The sequence below is a fragment of the Hypanus sabinus genome, chromosome X1 (assembly GCF_030144855.1).
Source record: "Hypanus sabinus isolate sHypSab1 chromosome X1, sHypSab1.hap1, whole genome shotgun sequence".
Taxonomy (NCBI): Eukaryota; Metazoa; Chordata; class Chondrichthyes; order Myliobatiformes; family Dasyatidae; genus Hypanus; species Hypanus sabinus.
This window is the reverse complement of record NC_082738.1, coordinates 65,931,582-65,952,693: the sequence shown is the minus strand read 5'-3', so window position 1 is coordinate 65,952,693 and position 21,112 is coordinate 65,931,582. Positions and strand designations below refer to the sequence as shown.

The 21,112-nt window shown below is 44.9% G+C and overlaps 1 protein-coding gene across 6 annotated transcripts in view; it reads left to right on the top strand.

Moving 5' to 3' along the window:
- LOC132384979 (protein AF-10-like) overlaps positions 1-21,112 on the top strand; it is a 379,099-nt gene that overhangs the window by 158,322 nt on the left and 199,665 nt on the right. For all 6 annotated transcript variants that reach the window (XR_009509047.1, XR_009509048.1, XM_059956683.1 and 3 more), the window contains one exon: positions 7,139-7,234. Coding sequence is in view for 4 of the 6 variants with exons in the window: in XM_059956683.1 (XP_059812666.1) it covers positions 7,139-7,234 (96 nt within the window). In the remaining 2 variants the exon portion in view is untranslated. The remainder of the gene's footprint in view (positions 1-7,138; positions 7,235-21,112) is intronic.

Here is a 21,112-nt window from a genome sequence, read left to right as displayed (position 1 = left end):
TTTTCGAGCTCTGTGCCCAAAGGTCACGAGTCTCTGGGCACACAGCCGCAGATATTCCAACTCCCCCGACGACACACGGGTCTCTTGCCGTGTCACCGACCCTCAATCTGCCCGTCTCCAGAGCCCTGAGAACCCAGGCTAACAAAGCCGAGACAAATACTTAGGCCGAGCCCTGGCGTGCCGAACAACGGCCAGTCATGAAACCCCGAGAATGGGTCCCATTCCCACAAAGAACTGTAGTCAGCGTGTACCTCCAGGTCAGGGTCTTCAACAGAAGCCCAAAAAGGAAAAATAAAGATATTAAAAGATAGAAATAGAGCTGTTTCTGAAAATGCAAGCAAAGGAGTCGCCATTTATCACCATCATCTCTCTGCTCTACCTTCAGCATGTTCTCAGTATTTATTGTTTATTTATTTGTTATTACTATTATTATTATTCCTTTTGTATTTGCGCACTGGTTGATCTCCCAAGTTGTTGCACTCTTTCATTGATTCTGTTATGTTTATTATTCTATTATGGATTTATTACGTATGCTCATAAGAAAATGAATCTCAGGGTTCTTTATGGTGACATTTACGTACTTCGATAATAAATTTACTTTGAACTTTGGCATAGTGCCAGCGACCCACCACTGTTTGTATGGACGTTCTGTCCATGACTGCGTGAGTTTTCTTCAGGTACTCTGGTCTACTCCCACATTCCAAAAATGTACAAGCCAGGATTAGTAAATTGTGAGCATGTCGTGTTGGGACCAGAAGCGTGGTAACACTTGAGATCTGCCTACAGCACATCCTCTGACTCTGTTGGTCATTGACGCAAATGACATAAATGACAAATAAAGCTAATCTTTAATATTTCAAAGTTCAAAAGTTCAAAGTAAATTTATAATCAAGGCACATGTATATGTCACTGTATACTACCTTGAGATTCATTTTCTTGCAGGCATTTACATGAAAATAAAGAAATAAAATAAAATTTGTGAAAAACTATAAGTAACAAAGACTAACAAGCAATCAATGTGCAAAAATGTCTTAGAAGCTAACTGACCTCGAGTCACAGTATTAGGGTTCCTGGTCCCAGCCACAGAGGGCAAGGCTGAGACTAGGTTGTGTAAGGTCTAGTAGACATGAAGGGAAGAAAGAGGGAACTGGCAGCCATTTGCCAAGGAAATCCACTGGCATTACTTGATTTCTCTTCATTGTCTCATTTGTGGTCTAATTAGTTCACTGCCGCCCCCCTGCCCCAATGGGGTGTGTGTAGAAGCTGCATAAGATGAAGACACTAGAGACTGCAGATCATAAGCACAAGAGATTCTGCAGATGCTGGAAATCCAAAACACACAAAACGCTGGAGAAACTCAGCAGCTCAGGCAGCATCTATGGAAAAGAGTAAATGTCAATATTTCATGCCAAGACCCTTCATCAAGACTAGAAAGGATGGGGTAAGAAGCCAGAATAAGAAGGTGAGGGAAGGGAAAGGAAAAAGCTGACAGGTGATAGGTGACACAGGTAAGGGGGAAGGTGGGTGATGGAGGGGCAATGCAGTGAGCTGCTGGGAGGTGATAAATGGAAGAGGTAAAGAGGAAGAAGTACGAATCTGATAGAAGAGGAGAGTGGACCATGGGAGAAAGCAAAGGAGAAGGGCCCAAAGGGAGGTGATGGGCTGGTGAGGTGGAGGGGTAGAGAAGGGAGCCAGAATGGGGAATGGAGAAAGAGGGAAGGGGGGTGCTGAAATTACCAGAAGTTAGGGAAATCGATGTTCATACTGTCAAGTTGGAGGTTACCCCTACTTCTGGTACTACTCCCCCTCCCCACACCTCATAGTCCTGATGAAGGGGCTTGGCCTGAAGCACTGTTTTTTCCTCTCCATGCTTCCTGACCTCTGCGTTCCCCAGCATTTCTGTATGAATTCTGACCTTTTGCTGTCGGTTTACACACCTCATGACCCTTACTGGGTTCAGTTGCGGTTCCCAGAATTAAGTCGCAGCCTTCTTGCTGGAGTTGCTTTCAGCCTCTTTCAGGTCCCTTTTGGCTATTTTGTGGGGTTTGTTCCAGCCTCCTGTTTACATATTCCTCTCCTGGAAATCATTTGCAAACTTCTATGGGCTGTTAGTTGTAACTCCTCATGGGTGCATTCATTCTTCCTTGTGAGGCTAACAGTTCTGCACACAACTGTTCTCCAGTTAACAGAGAATCATGCTAGCTGGGACCCAGGTACGTCTATACAATAAACTTGCCAGGTCTCACTGAACAGCCAACGCTCTGTCAGTATGTTTAAGAAAAGGGGCCAAATTTTCCTTAATGCCTGCAATGTTGTTTTCGGTGTTTTAAATCCTCAGAAGCACTGTCTGAGCTCCACATGTTGCATACACTCTGCCCTTGTAATTTGAAGACTATAAGACATAGAAGCAAAATTAGATGATTCGCTTCATCGAGTCTTCTCCACCATTCAATCATAACTAATTTATTTTCCCTCTTAAACAAATTCTCCTGCTTTCTCCCATAACATTTGACACCCTTACCTCTCAACCTCCATTTTAAATATATTCAATGACTTGGCCTCCACAGTCATCTTTAGCAATAAATTCCACAGATTCACCACCTCCTGGCTAAAGAAATCCCTCTTTATCTCTGTTCTAAAGAGATGTCATTGAATTTTGAGGGTGTGTCTTCTGGTTCTAGACTCCCCCACTACTGGAAGCCTCCTCTTGCCATCCGCTCTATTCAGCCTTTTCAATATTTGATAGGTTTCATTAGGATCAACTGAGAATAAAAGATCTGTTTGAGAAGATGTGAGTTAGACATCTGGATGACATGACCTATTCATTGGAGTTAGTATTACTTGCTCAGTACAGAAGTGTAGAGGACCAGAAAACAGCAGAGAGATGTTTATGTGCAAAGAAATAGCTTTTGCCTTCTGGCAAGAAGTCAGCCATGTCTGTGAATAGACAGGGGGTTTGGAGTTTTGTCTGATTGCATAGATGGGGTGGGGTGGGATGGATGAGGAGGAACAGTATTTCTCTGGTTGGGATCCCACAGCCGGATGTTTGAATTGGAGGACTGCAGCCCAATCTGCTGGGACAGAGATCTAACCCAGGAATAAAATTAAAATCAGAACCATTCTATCAGAGCCAAGTCCAAGGAGATCATTTGTTCACTGCCCGACCCACCTGAGTCCCTCCCTACAGTGTAATAAAACAGAAAATGCTGCTAATACTCAGAAGGTCAGTCAGCAGGAAGTTGAGTTAATGTCTCAGGTCACAAACTTCAACCAATGGTACAAATGGTGGTATCAGCTGAGGAAGGTCATGAAGGCTTGTTAGTGATTAGGTTCTTTCTGGAATATACCCCCACCCGCTTCTATCCATTACCCTGGTCACTCTGCAGCACAGTAAACACTTTAAACCACTTATTTTTATAATGCTGTATGCAATGTAAATAAATGCTGGTATTAGTGTATTTATGCCCATTTTACTCCATATCTATACTTTAGTTTTATTTCATTCTTTATAAATGCTGAATGTTTTTTTTTGTTACATGCCACGCTCTGACCAACATATCAAAGCAAATTCCTAATACATGTAAATGTATAAAAGTATATGAATAAAGTTGAAAGAGTCCAGCATGGAAACAGGCCCTTTGGCCCAACTTGTCAATGCTGACCAAGTTTCCCTCCTTTGCTAGTCCCATTTGCCTTCATTTGGCCTATAGCCCTCTAAACCTTTACTGTCCATCTACCTGTCTAATGGTCTTTTAAATATTGTAATTGACCTGCCTCTACCACTTCCTCTGGCAGTTTGTTCCAAATACTGTTTGAAAAATGTGCCCCTCAGGCTCTCCTGAAATTTTCCACTAGTGTAATAGCTGTTCCTAAACCTGGTGGTATGGGAGAAAGGCTCCTGTACCTCCTGCCCGATGGCAGTAGCGTTACAGATTTATAGACCAAATTGTAAACTTCTGTGCTGTATCCCATCCATTTCAAGGTTCCATGGGTTGTGCATTCAGAGATGCTGTTCTGCACACCACTGTTGTAACTTATGTTTATTTTGAGTTACTGTCACCTTCCTGTCAGTTTGAACCAGTCTGGCCATTCTCTTATGACCTCTCTCATTAATAAAGTTTCATCCTCAGAACTGATGTTTTCAGTTTCTCGCACCATTCTCTGCAAACTCCAGAGACTGTTGTGTGCGAAAGCACAGGAGATCAGCTGTTTCTGAGAATCTCAAATCACCCTGTCTGGCACCAACAATCATTCCACGGTCAAAGTCACTTAGATCACATTTCTTCCTCAGTCTGATGTTTTGCCTGAACAACAACTGAACCTCTTGATCATGTCTGCATGGTTTTATGCATTGAATTGCTGTCACATGATTGGCTGATTAGATAATTGCATTAATGAGCAGGTGTACAGGTGTACCTAATAAAGCGGCCACTGTATATGAAGTATATAAATTATAGTAGATCTATAGATTGAAATGAGCTGATAAATCTTTTGCCTGAGGGCAGTTTGCACACACCATCAATGCCTGTCTTTCCAACCTCTTCTCCTGACCCTGTAATTCTAACAGGGCTAGCGCTGCTAAGAGCTGATTTGTCAAACAAGAGCCACTTTTACATACCAGCAAGCTATTTCACTCCAGAAAGTATGGCAGGAATACTGGATACTGCTCTCCAGCCTGCACACACTTTCCAAGAAAGGGTCCCTGGATAGCAATCAGTTGCAAAAACCCTGGCAGATTTCTGGCAACCCTCACTCCCCAAAGCAGAGCCTGGTCAGATTCTCATCCCTCTCTGTCCAATATCTGCTTCCAGAACTCTCCTTGTAAAATAAAAGGTGACAAAATAACATAGTCATAGAGCAGACAGTACAAAAACAGGCCTTTTGGCCCAGTTAGTCTTGCCAAACTATTATTCTGCCAAGTCTTATCAACCTGCACCTGGATTACAGCTCTCCAAAACCCTCCCATCCATGTACTTAACCAAACTTCTCTTAAATGTTGAAATCGAACCCACATCCACCACTTCTGCTGGCAGTTCGTTCCACAGTCTCTCCACAATTTGAATGAAGAAGTTCCCCCTCATGTTCCCCTTAAATTGTTCACCCTTAACCCATGACCTCTAGTCGTAGTCTCACCCAACCTCAGTGGAAAAAGCCTGCTTGCATTTACTATCTATATCCCTCATAATTTTGCATACATCTATCAAATCTTCTCTACTCCTGTGCTCCAGGGAATAAAGTGCTAACCTATTCAGTCTTTCCTTATAACTTAGGTCCTCCAGTCCCAGCAACTATTGATATCTTTCCTATAGCTAGGTGACCAGAACTGCATACAATACTCCAAATTAGTCCTCACCAGGTTCTTGGGCATCTTCATCATAACCTCTAACTCCTAGACATAAGAGGTATTGCAGATGCTGGAAATCAAGAGCAATACGCACAATGTGCTGGAGGAGTTTAGCAGGTCAGGCAGAAACTGTGGATGGGAATAAACAGTCGACGTTCCAGGCCGAGACACTTCATCAGGACTGGAAAAGAAGGGCTGAAGAAGGGGGAATCTGATAGGAGAGGACAGAAGGCCATGGAAGAAAGGGAAGGGGGAGAAGCAGCATAGGGAGGTGAAAGAAGAATTGGGTATGGTCAAGGAAAGGAGGTGTGTAATTTCTAGAAGTTCAAGAAATCGGAATTCATGCCATCAGATTGGAGGCTACCCAGATGGAATATAAGGTGTTGCTCCTCCAATCTGCGTGGCCTCATCACAACAGTAGAAGAGGCCTTGGGCTGACATGTTGGAATGGGAATGGAATGTAGAATTGAAATGAGTGGCCACTGGGAGATCCTGCTTTTAGTGGTGGATGGAGCAAAGATGCTCGACAAAGCGGTCTCCCAATCTACGTTGGGTAGATTCCTGTGTCCAACTCCTATAGCTAATACTTTGGTTTATGAAGCCAATATCCTTTCATCTTTCACATGCATTTTTTGGGATGTGGATGTCATTGCCAATTGTAGCATTTAATTCTCCTTCCTAATTGCTCATGAGAAGGTGTTGATGGCTTCCCTGAGCTTCTGTAGTCCTTCTGGTAAAAGTTCAAATTTAATTGTCATTCAGCCATGCACGTGTTACAGCTAAATGAAGCAGGGTTTCTCTGGGGCCAAGTTAAAAAACACAGTACATACAGTCACACACACAGCACATATAGTTACGATCCAGCACATACAGTCATAAAAGTAATATTAGCACAAGTCCCTGGAGTGGAATGGCCTGAAGATTGATACTGCACGGAATGTCCTGAAGCCATGTTTCTGGAAGAACAAGCACACAGCAGTTCCTCATCTCTCACAGCTGCAGTCAAAAGCAACCCAACATCTTCCAGGGAGTAAATGCTAGAGAGAAGCACCAGTGGGAGAACCAGCCTGCAAGGGCCAACCATCAACCCAGCATAGATTTCCAGCATGTGACCCATGTTCTCTTCCATGCTGCCCCAGCACCTCCTCCCCTGAGTGGCTGGAACAGGTGACACAATGACATAAACTGCTCCCACAGTGCTTTTGGTGGGAGGTTGAGATATTTTAAAATTTCCAGAATTTATACTCGGTGACAGTGCAGTTATAGTGATTATATTTCCAAGTAAGGATGGTGTGTAGTGAGCAGGAGAAGCTGCAAATGATGGTGTTTTAGTGTGTCTACTTGCCCTTGCCCTTGTTAATTGAGTTCACAGATTTGGGAGGTGTGATGCAATAGTCTAGGTGAGTAAACACAGTGCTGTGCTGCAACACATGTAAGACATGGCCTCAGTAGTTTGAATGTATCATGATAGCATTGTGGGCGTGCTATGTTGGTGCCAGAATGTGTGGTGACACATGTGGTTTGCTTGCACATTCTTAGGTGTATTGGTTGTTTACACAAATGATGCATTTCACTGTATGTTTCAATCTACATGTTAAAAAATAACCCAAATCTGAATCTAAGTAAATACCAAAGCAGCTGGCACACTGGACGATTTTGAATTCTGATGAAAGTCATGGACATGAAATGTTGACTCAGTTTCTCTCTCCACAGATGCTGACTGACCTGCTGGGTATTTCCAGCCACCCCTTTCTCAATGAGAAATTTTATTTCTTGTTTTTTCATGTTTTACAGAGCCGTAAGGACAGGGAGAGGCCAAAGCAGAAAGTAAAGAAAGCCACAGAGTCTCTAAGCACGGTCGTTAGCTCAGTCTCTGTAACAACAGAGAAGGTGAGTGGATACTGACAGATATAACTAAGCTGCCTTTGGGCCCATAATACTTAAGCCCAGCTCAAACGAGGATGTGTTTTTGATTATCAGCTCAGTGAACTAGAGTTTACACACCTGGTGCTCAGATTCTGAGCTCTTGTGATTTTGGCTGCTCGGGCTTTTTGTCAAGCTCTTTGTCCTCTTCCTGTTTTCCAGCTGTTCCCCCAACCCTTTTTGTACCTGTGCCACATGCACAAAATGCTAGAATCCTGATGAAGGATCTCAGTCCAAAATGTTGACTCTTTTTTCCTCTCCAAAGGTGCTGTCTGACCTGTCCTCCAGCATTTTGTATGTGTTACTCTGAAATGCTGGAGTAACACAGCAGGTCAGGCAGCATCTATGGAAGGGGAATAAACAGTTGATGTTTCGGGCTGAGACCCCTCATTTATGAAAGGAAGGGGACAGAAGCCAGAATAAGGTGGGGAAGGGAAGGAGTGCAAGCTGGCAGGTGATAGGTGAAACCAAATGATGGGAAAGGTAGGTGGGTGGTGGAGAGGGGCGATGATGGTAAACAAAGGGCTGAAGAAGGAGGAATCTGATAGGAGAGGAGTGGACCATTGGAGATGGGAAGGTGAGGAGAAGGGAAGGGGTAAGAGGGAGCCAGGACGGGGAATGGAAAGAAAAAGTGAAGGGGGAGGGGGAGAAATTACTGAAAGTTAGAGAAATTAATGTTCATGCTGTCAGGTTGGAGGCCACCCAAATGGATGTGAGGTATTACTCCTCCAACCTGCAAGTGAGTGGCCTCATTTTGGTAGTAGAGGAGGCTGTGAACCAACATGTCAGAATGGGACTGGGGAGTAGAATTAAAATGGGTGGTGTCCAGGAAATTCCAGCTGTTGTGATGGATGGAGTGAAGGCGTTCATGAGTACCTGTGCCAAATGGGTTCCTTGTGAAGACACATTCCACGTATCAAAGTATTTCTTCTCATCCCAATGAGGTGATTCCAGTGATAACTTAGTGAACCATCCCCAACGATGTCACAGCCCCAGGAAGTACCAGATTGAGCTGGTCCCAGTGAGTTGTGCCTGGACAGGCTGCCAATGAACAGATCGCAGGAGTATTCTTATGATCCCAGTGGTGTCCTAATGAGACACTGTAGCAGTGTGCTACATGCAGCGCTAAAATTACGACACGGAGTCGGTAACTGCAGTCGAAGAAAAACTTTATTCGAAATACCCAGCCTTGCTTTTAAGCCTCCCTCAACCTGCCCCCCGTGGCGCAGAGGCTCCAAAGCTCTGCGCTCGCAAACCCCTGTAGGCTATCTCCCTTAGCCAGAAAGCCGGCTAATTGTGAGCCGGTTCGGATGTGCCAGGAAATGGGTCGCCACATAACCCCCCCCCCAGAACCGGCGATACACCCCCCAATGTCCACAGTCTGGGCCAGAACCTGCTTGGGAGGTCGGCCTCTGCGCCGAGGTGCCGGAAACTCGGCCGGTTGCGCCAGGTCCACATGGGCCGGTTTGAGGCGGTCCACCGTGAAAACCTCCTCTTTCCCCCCAACGTCCAGCACGAACGTGGACCCGTTGTTCCGGAGCACCATAAACGGCCCCTCGTATGGCCGCTGCAGCGGTGGCCGATGCCCGCCCCTTCGTACAAACACAAACTTACAGTTCTGCAGGTCTTTGGGTACGCAGGTCGGGTTCCGCCCGTGCTGTGAAGTGTGTATGGGGGCCAGGTTACCGAGCTTCTCGCGTAGTCTGCCCAGGACTGCTGCGGGATCTTCCTCTTGCCCCCTTGGGGCTGGTAGGAAGTCCCCGGGGACGACCAGGGGCGCGCCGTATACCAACTCGGCCGACGAGGCGTGCAGGCCGTTGCTGGCGGAACGACCAGGGGTCGGACGCTTTCGTAAACGCAAAGATAAGCGGTTTGTGGTCCGTGAATGTGGTGAAGGGCGTTTACATAAAGAAGAAGTACCTGAGAAGTACCTGAAATGCCGGATTGCCAGGTAGAGCGCCAACAGTTCCCGGTCGAAAGCACTGTACTTAAGCTCGGGTGGTCGCAGGTGTTTGCTGAAAAACGCCAGGGGTTGCCAGCGACCTGCGATGAGTTGCTCCAGCACCCCACCGACTGCCGTGTTAGATGCGTCCACTGTGAGGGCGGTAGGGGCGTCCATTCTGGGATGTACTAGCATTGCGGCGTCCGCCAAAGCTTCCTTTGTTTGAACGAAAGCGGCGGCGAACTCCTCGTCCCAGGTGATGTCCTTGCCCGGACCAGACAGCAGGGCGAACAGGGGGCGCATGATCCGGGTAGCTGAAGGGAGGAAGCGGCGGTAGAAATTGACCATACCGACGAATTCCTGAAGGCCTTTGATCGTGGTGGGTCGGGGGAAGTGGCGGACCGCATCTACCTTAGCGGGCAGAGGGGTTGCCCCGTCTTCAGTAATCCTGTGGCCCAGGAAGTCAATGGTATCGAGTCTGAACTGGCATTTGGTGGGGTTGATTGTTAGACCGTACTCACTCAGTCGGGCGCAGAGTTGACGGAGGTGGGACAGATGCTCCTGATGACTGCTGCTGGCTATGAGGATGTCGTCCAAATAGATGAACGCGAAGTCCAGGTCCCGTCCCACCGCGTCCATTAACCACTGAAACATCTGTGCGCCATTCTTCAGGCCGAACGGCATGCGGAGGAACTCGAAAAGACCGAACGGGATGATGAGAGCCGTTTTGGGAACGTCGTCCGGATGCATTGGGATTTGATGGTACCCTCGGACGAGATCTACCTTGGAGAAGATCCGTGCGCCGTGCAGGTTTGCCGCAAAGTCCTGAATGTGCGGCACAGGGTAGCGGTCCGGTGTGGTAGCCTCGTTCAGCCTGCGGTAGTCGCCGCATGGTCTCCAGCCCCCTGTCGCTTTGGGCACCATGTGCAGGGGGGAGGCCCATGGGCTGTCAGACCGCCGGGTGATCCTCAATTCCTCCATCCTCTGGAACTCCTCCTTCGCCAGTCGGAGCTTGTCCGGGGGAAGCTGCCGAGCGCGGGCGTGGAGGGGTGGTCCCTGGGTCGGGATGTGGTGCTGTACGCCGTGTTGGGGCATGTCCGCTGTGAACTGCGGTGCCAGAACCGATGGGAACTCCGCCAGGACCCTGGTGAAGTCGTTGTCGGACAGCGTGATGGCTGGCAACTGGGCTGCACCCAGGGAGAACGTCTGAAAGGTCTCGGCGTGGACCAGTCTCTTCCTGGGTAGGTCGACCAGTAGGCTGTGAGCCCGCAAAAAATCCGCACCCAGAAGCGGTTGGGCTACGGCGGCCAGTGTGAAGTCCCATGTGAACTGGCTGGAGCCGAACTGTAGCTGCACCTGACGGGTACCATAGGTTCTTACTGTGCTGCCATTCACGGCCCTCAGGGGGGGACCCGGTGCCCTGCTGCGGGTGTCGTAACTCGTCGGAGGTAAAACGCTGATCTCGGCACCGGTGTCGACCGAAAACTGGTGTCTCGACCTTCTGTCCCACACATACAGGAGGCTATCCCGATGCCCAGCCGCCGTAGCCATCAGCAGCTGCTGGCCCTGGCGTTTCCCGGGAACTTGCAGGACGGGCGACAACGGCGGGCTTCTGCACCCCACCGCTGGTGGTAGAAGCACCAGTGTTCATTGGGCCGGGGGTTGGCGGGCTCTGCGGCCGGGCCTGGACTGGTTTGCTGCTGGGAGCGTGGCTGGGAGATCTATGCGATGGATGCCCCGCTCACCTTTTTGGCGTTCCACAGCAAGTCCGCCCGGGCTGCCACCTTCCGGGGGTCACTGAAATCCGCGTCGGACAGCAGTAGGCGTATGTCCTCGGGCAGCTGCTCCAGGAATGCCTGCTCAAATATGAGGCAGGATGTGTGTCTGTCGGCCAGAGACAAAATCTCATTCATTAAAGCCGATGGAGGTCTGTCTCCCAAGCCATCCAGGTGCAGTAAACGGGCAGCCCGCTCGCGCCGTGAGAGTCCGAAAGTCCTGAGGAGCAGGGCTTTGAATTCCGTGTACTTGCCGTCTGCCGGGGGCGACTGTATGAACTCCGCGACCTGGGCCGCTGTGTCCTGGTCGAGGGAGCTCACCACGTAGTAGTAGCGGGTGTCTTCTGAGGTGATCTGGCGAACGTGGAATTGGGCTTCGGCTTGCTGGAACCATAGGTCCGGGCGCTGTGTCCAGAAACCTGGCAGTTTCAACGAAACCGCATGAACAGAGGCGGCGTCGGTCATTTCTGGTCCAAAAATCGTTTGGACCGTCGGGGTCACCAATTGTAGCGGTGTGCTACACGCAGCGCTAAAATTACGACACGGAGTCGGTAACTGCAGTCGAAGAAAAACTTTATTCGAAATACCCAGCCTTGCTTTTAAGCCTCCCTCAACCTGCCCCCCGTGGCGCAGAGGCTCCAAAGCTCTGTGCTCGCAAACCCCCGTAGGCTATCTCCCTTAGCCGGAGCGCTGGCTAATTGTGAGCTGGTTCGGATGTGCCAGGAAATGGGTCGCCACAACACCCCAAATTGTATGCCACCCGTAATAATGTCTCACTGAGCAAATGTTCACTATGTCACACATGTACACCCTGTCTGAATGCACTGCCCAACTCACAGACACACTCTCATCCTACACTGCTCACTTTTCATCTTTTATTGCTGTTTCACATATTTATACGACTGCTTGTATTTTTGTCAGGAACATTATACTGTCTTATGTAAACATGCATCGCACATTTTATATCAACTTGTCAATCTTCCAGTCTTGCCACTCTGGGAGTTGTGCTAATATTATTTTCTGACTGTATGTGCTGCATCGTAACTATTGTGTGACTATATGTACTGTGTTTTGAAACTTGGCCCCAAAGGAACAAAGTTCTGTTGAGCTATATACTTGTGTATGGTTGCATGACAATACAGTTAGTCTCCAAGTTACAGATGTCCAACTTACGGATAACTGGTACTTATGAACTGAAGAAGAAGAACGCCGTCTGCCATTTTAAGTCGGATTGCAACGCCGTCCGCCATTTTAAGTCGTTGTCGTTGATACTGTGTTGAGTGTGTAACTTTGTACTTGGCTTAAATTTTTCTTAGCAAGATTCACCTTGACCCCCCCCCCCCAGTTCTGGTTGGCTGGTGGCGCAGTGAGATCAGCGCCGGGCTCGAGAACGGAGGTTCCCGAGTTTGATCCAATGACAGACCACTCTCGTACCAGGTTGATGTCGATCCAGTGACTCCTGTACCATCTGTGCCAGGTTGATGTCGAGTGTGCAACTCGACCTTGTTAAAAAAAACACTGCCAGCTCCAGTTTAAATTCCCACGTGGAATATTGTGGAGGATCAAATACCCAAACCCAGCACAGCCCCCACTTGTCCCATTTAACCTGTCTCAGTGTGGTGGAGTTTAGGACCCGGGGAAATTCAGTGCAGTGGTCCTTAGGACCCAGCGGATCTCGGGAGCTGGCACAGGTCAGGACCTGCCGCCCGCAGTGTTTCTGTTCCGTTAATGGGAAGCAATCGTGATTGAAAATAAAGTGGAAATAATAAAGCATTTGGAAAGAGGTGAAACGCCATCGGTCATTGGAAAAGCTTTAGGCTACAATTGGTCAACAGTCGGAACAATTTTAAAGGATAAAGTGAGAATAATGGAGCATGTGAAAGGCCCTGCCGGATGAAAGCTACAATTATTACTAAGCAACGCAGTGGTTTAATTATTGGAATACATACGTTTCTTAAGTGTTTTGTATGCATAGAAAAATAAAATATATACTATATACTAAGACAAACGTTTGACTAACTGACACTAAATAACACTGTACCAGATGTACTTGTTCCGACTTAAGTACAAATCCAACTTAAAGACGGACTCGGGAACGGAACTCGTTCGTAACCCTGGGACTGCCTGTATACGTGAATTTGAATTTTTATGACTGGGAGGAGTTTTACATTGGGGTGCAATATCAAATGCTCCTAGAACTCTGCAGACAGTGTGGTTTATCTGAGTGTAAGTCATTGAGAATACCTTTGTACTGCTTTATGGAGCATTTTCAGCATTATCTGTTGTTCCATGTGCCACTGCAAAGCTTGGAAGATTCCTTGCAAACGTAGAATATGCATGCAGTGCCAAAAGACAAACTTTAAAAATGTGTGAAGAGAAAAGATGGCCAAGGTTTGCAGAGTAGCCTGTGTTAAAATTTGCCCTTTTAAGTCCATCACCCCTACTGGCACCACAGTAGCATAGCAGTTTACTCGATGGTATTAGAGCTGGGAGCATTTGGGAGTTCAGAATTCAATTCCAATGCTGTTCTGTAAGGAGTGTTTGTATGTCCTTCCCATGGAATGCATGGGTTGTCTCTAGGTGCTCTGGTTTCCTTCCACGGTCCAAAGATGTACTGGGTAGGTTGATTAGTCATTGTACAATAAATTGCTCCATGATTAGGTGTGGGTTTATCGGTTGATGGGGTAGCATGGCTCAAAGGGCTGGAAGGGCCTATTCCATGCTGTATCAATCAATAAACAAACACTGGGGCATAAACTGCTGACAGCAGCTCACCGTAGTCATCTGTCCTGGGCCAGCCTTTCAAGGTGCAGTGCATTTAAGATTCTTCCTCTCCCAGGGATGAGGTCTTTGGAGTTTCTGTATCGCTAGGTTTTTATGGGATTGGGATTACTAGCCCAATGACCAACCCCCCCCCCCCCCACTTTCTCTTTCTTTCTTTTTATATCTTTTTATCAATTTTAAACAAACATAAGAGAAACATAGATACAGAGTTTGAGAATACATAATTAATAGGTTAAAGTATAAATACAAATAGATGATAATCCATATATAATAACCTCCCAAACTCATAGTGATTACAAGAAAAGGAGTAAATAAGAAAAAACCCTCCAAAAAAAAAACCTAACCAACATGGGCCATTACATTATGTCAAATATACACAGCAGCGTCAATAACTCCGCACCTCCATCCAAATAATTAAGGATAATAAAAGTAAGGTTTAGGAAAAGTCAGTTTAGCTCATATGAAAATGTTGAATAAATGATCTCCAAGTTTCTTCAAATTTAATTGAAGGGTCAAAAACAACGCTTCTAATTTTTTCTAAACTCAAATAAGAAATAGTTTGAGAAAACTGAAATATGGTTGGAGAATTAATTTCTTTCCAATTCAATAGGATAGATCTTTCAGCCATTAATGTAACAAATGCAATCATCCGTCGAGCTGAGGGGGATAAACAACTATAATTCACCATTGGTAAACCAAAAATTACAGTAATAGGATGCGGTTGCAATTTAATATTCAGAACTTTTGAAATAATACCGAAAATATCTTTCCAATAATTTTGCAAGCAGGGGCAAGACCAAAACATGTGGGTCAATGAAGCAACTTCAGAATGACATCTGTCACAGGTTGGATTAACATAAGAATAAAATCAAGCAAGTTTATCCTTAGACATATGAGCCCTTTGTACAACCTTAAATTGTATTAAGGCATGTTTAGCACAACTAAAAGAAGAATTGACTAATTGTAAAATTTTCTCCCACTGCTCAGTGGGTATAAGACAATGAAGTTCTTTTTCCCATTCCTTCCCCCTCCTTTCTCACCCAGGATTGAGACTGTCCATGGCAGAGTCAAAATCTACCCTGCTCTTCCTCTTATATCAGAATCAGGTTTATTATCACCAGCATGTGATGTGAAATTTGTTAACTTAGCAGCAGCAATTCAATGCAATACATAATCTAGCAGAGAGAGATAAAATAAAATAAAAATAATAAAGAAAAAAGTAAATCAAGTATGTGTATTCAATAGATTTTTCAAAAACATACAAAATACTATTTTTTTTAAAGTGAGGTAGTGTCCAAAGATTCAATATCCATTTAGGAATCTGATGGCAGAGGGGAAGAAGCTGTTCCTGAATCACTGAGTGTGTGCCTTCAGGCTTCTGTACCTCCTACCTGATGGTAACAATGAGAAAAGGGAATGCCCTGAGTACTGGAGGTCTTTAATAATGGACACCGCTCCATCTTGGGTACTTTGTAGGCTAGTACCCAAGATGGAGCTGACTAGATTTACAACCATCTACAGCTTCCTTCGGTCCTGTGCAGTAGTTCCCCCCCCCGCCCCCCCCCCCCATACCAGACAGTGATGCAGTCTGTCAGAATGCTCTCCACAGTACATCTATAGAAGTTTTTGAGTGTATTTGTTGACATGCCAAATCTCTTCAAACTCCTAATGAAGTATAGCTGCTGTCTTGCCTTCTTTATAACTACATCGGTATGTTGGGACCAGGTTAGATCCTCAGAGATCTTGACACCCAGGAACTTGAAACTGCTCACTCTCTCCACTCCTGATCCCTCTATGAGGATTGGTATGTGTTCCTTCATCTTACCATTCCTGAAGTCCACAATCAGCTCTTTCGTCTGACTGACATTGAGTGCCAGGTTGTTGCTGCAGCACCATTCCACTAGTTGGTATATCTCACTCTTGTACGTCCTCTCGTCACCACCTGAGATTCTACCAACAATGGTTGTATTGTGAGCAAATATATAGATGGTATTTGAGCTATGCCTAGCCACACAGTCATGAGTACACAGAGAGTAGAGCAGTGGGCTAAGCACACACACCTGAGGTGCGCCAGTGTTGATCGTCAGCGAGGAGGATATGTTACATCAATCTGCACAGATTGTGGTCTTCCGGTTAGGAAGTCAAGGATCCAATTGCAGGAGGTACAGAGGCCCAGGTTCTACAACTTCTCAATCAGGATTGTGGGAATAATGGTATTAAAAGCTGAGCTATAGTCGAACAGCATCCTGACATAGGTATTTGTGAAGTCCAGGTGGTCTAAGGCCGTGTGAAGAGCCATTGAGATTGCATCTGCCATTGATCTATTGTGATGATAAGCAAATTGCAGTGGGTCCAGGTCCTTGCTGAGGCAGGAGTTCAGTCCAGTCATGACCAACCTCACTGTTCATCACTGTAGATGTGAGTGCTACTGGGCGATAGTCATTTAGACAGCTCACATTATTCTTCTTAGGCACTGGTATAAGTGTTGCCTTTTTGAAGCAAGTGGGAACTTCCGCCCATAGCAGTGAGAGGTTGAAAATGTCCTTGAATACTCCCACTAGTTGGTTGGCACAGGTTTTCAGAGCTTTACCAGGTACTCCATCGGGACCTTCCACCTTGCAAGGGTTCACTCTCTTTAAAGACAGTAACATCGGCCTCTGAGATGGAGATCACAGGGTCATCAGGTGCAGCAGGGATCTTCACAGCTGTAGTCGTGTTCTCCCTTTCAAAGCAGGAATGGAAGGCGTTGAGCTCATCTGGTGGTGAAGCATCGCTGCCATTCATGCTATTGGGATTTGCTTTGTAGGAAGTAATGTCTTGCAAACCCTGCCAGAGTTGCCGTGCAGCCAATATCACCTCCAACTTCATTCAAAATTGTCTCTTCGCCCTTGAAATAGCCCTCCGCTAATCTTACCTGGTTTATATCTCAGAGGGTAAGGATTCAGGTGAAGTAGAACTGGTATTTGATGATCAAGCTGGAGAACAGGAGCACAACTGAACTCTGAACCACAACTCTGAAGTGATTCTACAACCTACAGACTCACTTTCAGGGACTTTTCATATCTCATGTTCTCAATTATTTTTTTTTGCACATAGGATGTTTGTCAGTCTTTGTATATAGTTTTTCATAAATTCTATTGAATATCTCTTTATTTTCCTGTGAATGCCCACTGAAAAATTAATCTCAAGGTAATATAAGACAGTGATTATCATAACGCTATTACAGCACCAGCAACCTGGGTTCAAGTCTCACTATTCTCTGTACATTCTCTCCATGACCATGTGGGTTTCATCTCAGTGTTCTGGTTTCCTCCCACATTCCAAAGATAGTAGGTTAATTAATCATATGGGTACAATTGGGTGGCATGGGCTCAGTGGGCTAGAAGGGTCTGTTACTGCATTGTTTCTTTAAATAAAAATAAATAAATAATGGTAATATTTCTTCTTTATTGATTGCTTGAAGCCATCATTAAAGAAGAAATAGCAAAGCATTTGGAAAGAAATGGATCCATCAGACAAATACAGCATGGATTCAGCAAAGGCAAGTCCTGTTTAACAAGCTTACTGAAGTTCTTTGAGGATATAACAAGCGCAGTGGATAGAGGGGAACAGATGGACGTTATTTACTTGGATTTCCAGAAGGCGTTCGATAAGGTTCCACATAAAAGACTTCTGTAAGATAAAGATGCATAGACTTGGGGGTGATGTATTAGCATGGTGAGATGATTGGTTAACAAATAGAAAGCAGAGAGTCGGGATGCATGGGTGTTACTCTGGCTGGCAGTCAGTGTGACACAGGTTGGTGCTGGGCCGGCAACTGTTCAAGATATACATTAACGATCTGGAAGAGGGGACCGAGTATAGTATATCTGAGATTGCTGATGATACTAAATTGAGTGGAAAAGCAAATTGTGCAGAAGATACGGAGAGTCTGCAGAGAGATATAGATAGGTTAAGTGAGTGGGCAAAGGTCTGGCAGATGGAGTACAAATGGAGTGGTGAATGCGAGGTCATCCACTTTGGAAGGAAAATGGAAGATCAGATTATTATTTAAATGGTAAAAGATTGCAGCATGCTGCTGTGCAGAGGGACTTGGGAGAGCCTGTGCATGAATCACAAAAGGTGGGTTTGCAGGTGCAGCAGGCTATCAAGAAGGCAAATGGAATGTTGGCCTTCATTGCTAGAGGGATTGAATTTAAGAGCAGGGAGGTTTTGCTGCAACTGTACAGGGTACTGGTGAGGTTGCACCTGGAGTACTGTGAGCAGATCTGGTCTCCTTACTTGAGGAAGGATAGACTGGCTTTAGAGGTGGTGCAGAGGAGGTTCACCAGGTTGATTCCAGAGATGAGGGCGTTAGACTATGAGAAGAGATTGGGTTGCCTGGGACTGTACTCACTTGAATTCAGAAGAATGAGAGTAGATCTTCTAGAAACATAGAAAATTAGAAAGGGATAGGTAAGATAGAGGTAGGAAAGTTGTTTCCACTGGTAGATGCGACTAGAACTAGGGGATATAGACTCAATATGCGGGAGAGTATATTTAGCACGGGTATGAGGAGGAACTGCTTTTCCCAGAGAGTGGTGAATCTGTGTAATTCTCTGCCCAGGGAAGCAGTGGAGGCTACCTCAGAAAATATATTTAAGACAAGGTTGGATAAATTTTTGCATTGTAGGGGAATTTAGGGTTATGGGGGAAAGGCAGGTAGGTGGAGATGAGTCCATGGCCAGATCAGCCATGAAGTTATTGAATGGCGGAGCAGGCTCAGTGGGCCAGATGGCCTACTCCTGTCCCTATTTCTTATATTCTTATGTAATATATATGTATTTTGCTAATAGATTTACTTTCAACTTTGACTAGTAGTTAGGTTGATGTTTGATCTCATAGAGTATTTAACGGTAGGAGCAGGGAAGTTACTTCCATGTAAAGGATTTTAAAGAGAAAGGGATTTTTGGAATGTTGATAAAGGGAAATTGGAAGGTGGCTCTTGTGAAGTATAAATAACGTTGTGAACCTAATTGTTATGCTGTGCTTTCATATTGTTGTGACTGTGTTTGAAGTAACCAGAAAGACACTGAAGCTGGTGATATAGAAGCCTTTATTCATCACAACAAGCAGGCATTCTTATGGAGATGCTCACATTGGAGCAGAATTTCTCAACTGGCGTTCAAAATAAACATTGTTTTGTTTAAATTTGCTAGCGCTTGCAGTGGTGGGCAGTGACCGCATTGTCCTGTCAGCAATCTCGTTTGCGGTCTCTCAGTCCAGTGTGGCAGAGCATAGTAGGACTATGTTTATTTGGTCAAGTGCATTCTCAATTTTTGACGTGAGATGGGGAGGCCGTTGATAATTGGTGAGTGCTGTATTGTACAGGAAGAGGACGGTAGTCAGATAATTGGCGAGTGCTGTATTGCACGGAGGGGTGGATGGTAGGTTGATGAGGAGCATGAGTGCTTTTTCTGAGCATTGAATGGACTCGCCCAACTTGGGCTGTGACGTTGCCTCTCCCTCTCGAATTACCCCCGCCCCCACCAACTTCCCCTTACTAACTGACTGACTGACTTATGGGAGCAAACAAACTACCAGTGTAGTAGAAAATGGGAGGGAAATTTTCATTCTAAAAAAGGAATTTTTACATGCCACGACTGAGCTGCTGGACTGCCATTTTGCTGTTGTAAATGTTGCAAAAGCTAGATCGTGTAGGTTAAAAATGAATTGTATCGTGGAAGTTTTTGTATTTTTTGAAGTTTTCTTGTTTGGTTATATAATGGGTACAATACTAGGACAAGATGTAGTATGTGACATTCAAAAGGTTTCATTCTCAAACAGTACGATAAGTCGACGTATTGATGACATGTCACATGATGCTGAAACGGTTTTGTGTGATAAACTGAAAAACAACAGCTTCTCTATCCAAGTTGATGGTTCAACAGATTTCACCAATAAATGTCATGTTGCAGCATTTGTAAGATTTGTAAATGATGGTGAAATTCAAGAAAACTTTTTCTGTTGCAAAGAACTGCCCAAAACAAACAAAGGCCAAGATATATTTAATACTTGGTCTTCATTTCTGGAAACAAAATGTCTGTTGGCATCCGTACTGATGGTACCCCATCAGTGGTTAGTTCCATGAGAGGTTTAAAATTAAAATTAAAATCCTGATGTCACAATATACTGCTTCAACATTGCAAATAAATTTTCATGTTGTAAATAGCATTAATGAAAATCAATTTACAACCTTTATTTAAATTAAATCTACTGAGCCTACCTTTAGAAAAAATAAATCCCATTTTGGCTTAAGCCAAACGTAAACAGAAATTTATTATGTTTGCCTTATGAGTTTTAAAAATTATGAAAGGGGAAGAAAGATTAATTTCAAGCAAGTTAAGCCAAGCCTAACTCTTTTTTTCCCCCAAGAAAGGTTGGCTAAAAATTCAATCTCTGCTCAAAAGAGCATTGACAGTTATTTTTGGATTATTACAGGTGTTCCCCCCACCCCTTTTTTACAAAGGTAGAGAATCCCTATGAAACCTTTCTTAAGCCAAAATGGTGTAAAGCAAAGAACCATTAATTTATATGGGAAAAATTTTCGTAAAAGCAAAATCCTCTTTGTAATGCAAAAACAGGTTACTAATGTAGGTCTTTTGTAAAAGCGAAGTGGCGTAAAGCGGGGGACACCTGTATATCTAAACTTACTGATCACAATAACGTATCATGAACTGTAGATATATTTTTTATACGGTCTCCCTGAGACCTGAAAATTCTTTCAAGTGTTCCTCCAGGGCAAAAAGCTTGAGAAAGGCTGCATTAGAGTCTCAAAAACTCAGAAGTAACTCATTTTTATACCCTTAAAATGAATAGGTGATTCAGTACAGATTCAATTGTAACAAAGACATCATTTACTTCAGTATTTTGGGCTGACAATGCTTCCTTTGAATTACGTATGTACTATGGGAGACACTGCTGAATGTTCAAATACCTTTGCTGGGACAAACTAATTGCAGACTTCCCTGAACTTCCACAATGTTCATAATGTTGTAATAGTGCAAATGGGACAAATTCCTTAAACCTATAGTTGATGCAGAGTAATTAACACCACCCTATTGTCTTAAGCATATGCAAACATCTCACTTTAAGGAAATATAAGGTTAAAGATTAAAAATAAGCTTAATTTGGCACAAGTACATCAAAACAAACAGTGAAAAATGCCATTTGTGAAAATAACCAACACAGTCTGAGGTTCTGCTGGGGGGCAGCCTGCAAGTGTGAATAAGACCATCAGATATCAAATCTGCTGCAACATTCCATCATGACTGATATCCCTCTCAACCCCATTCTCCTGCCTTG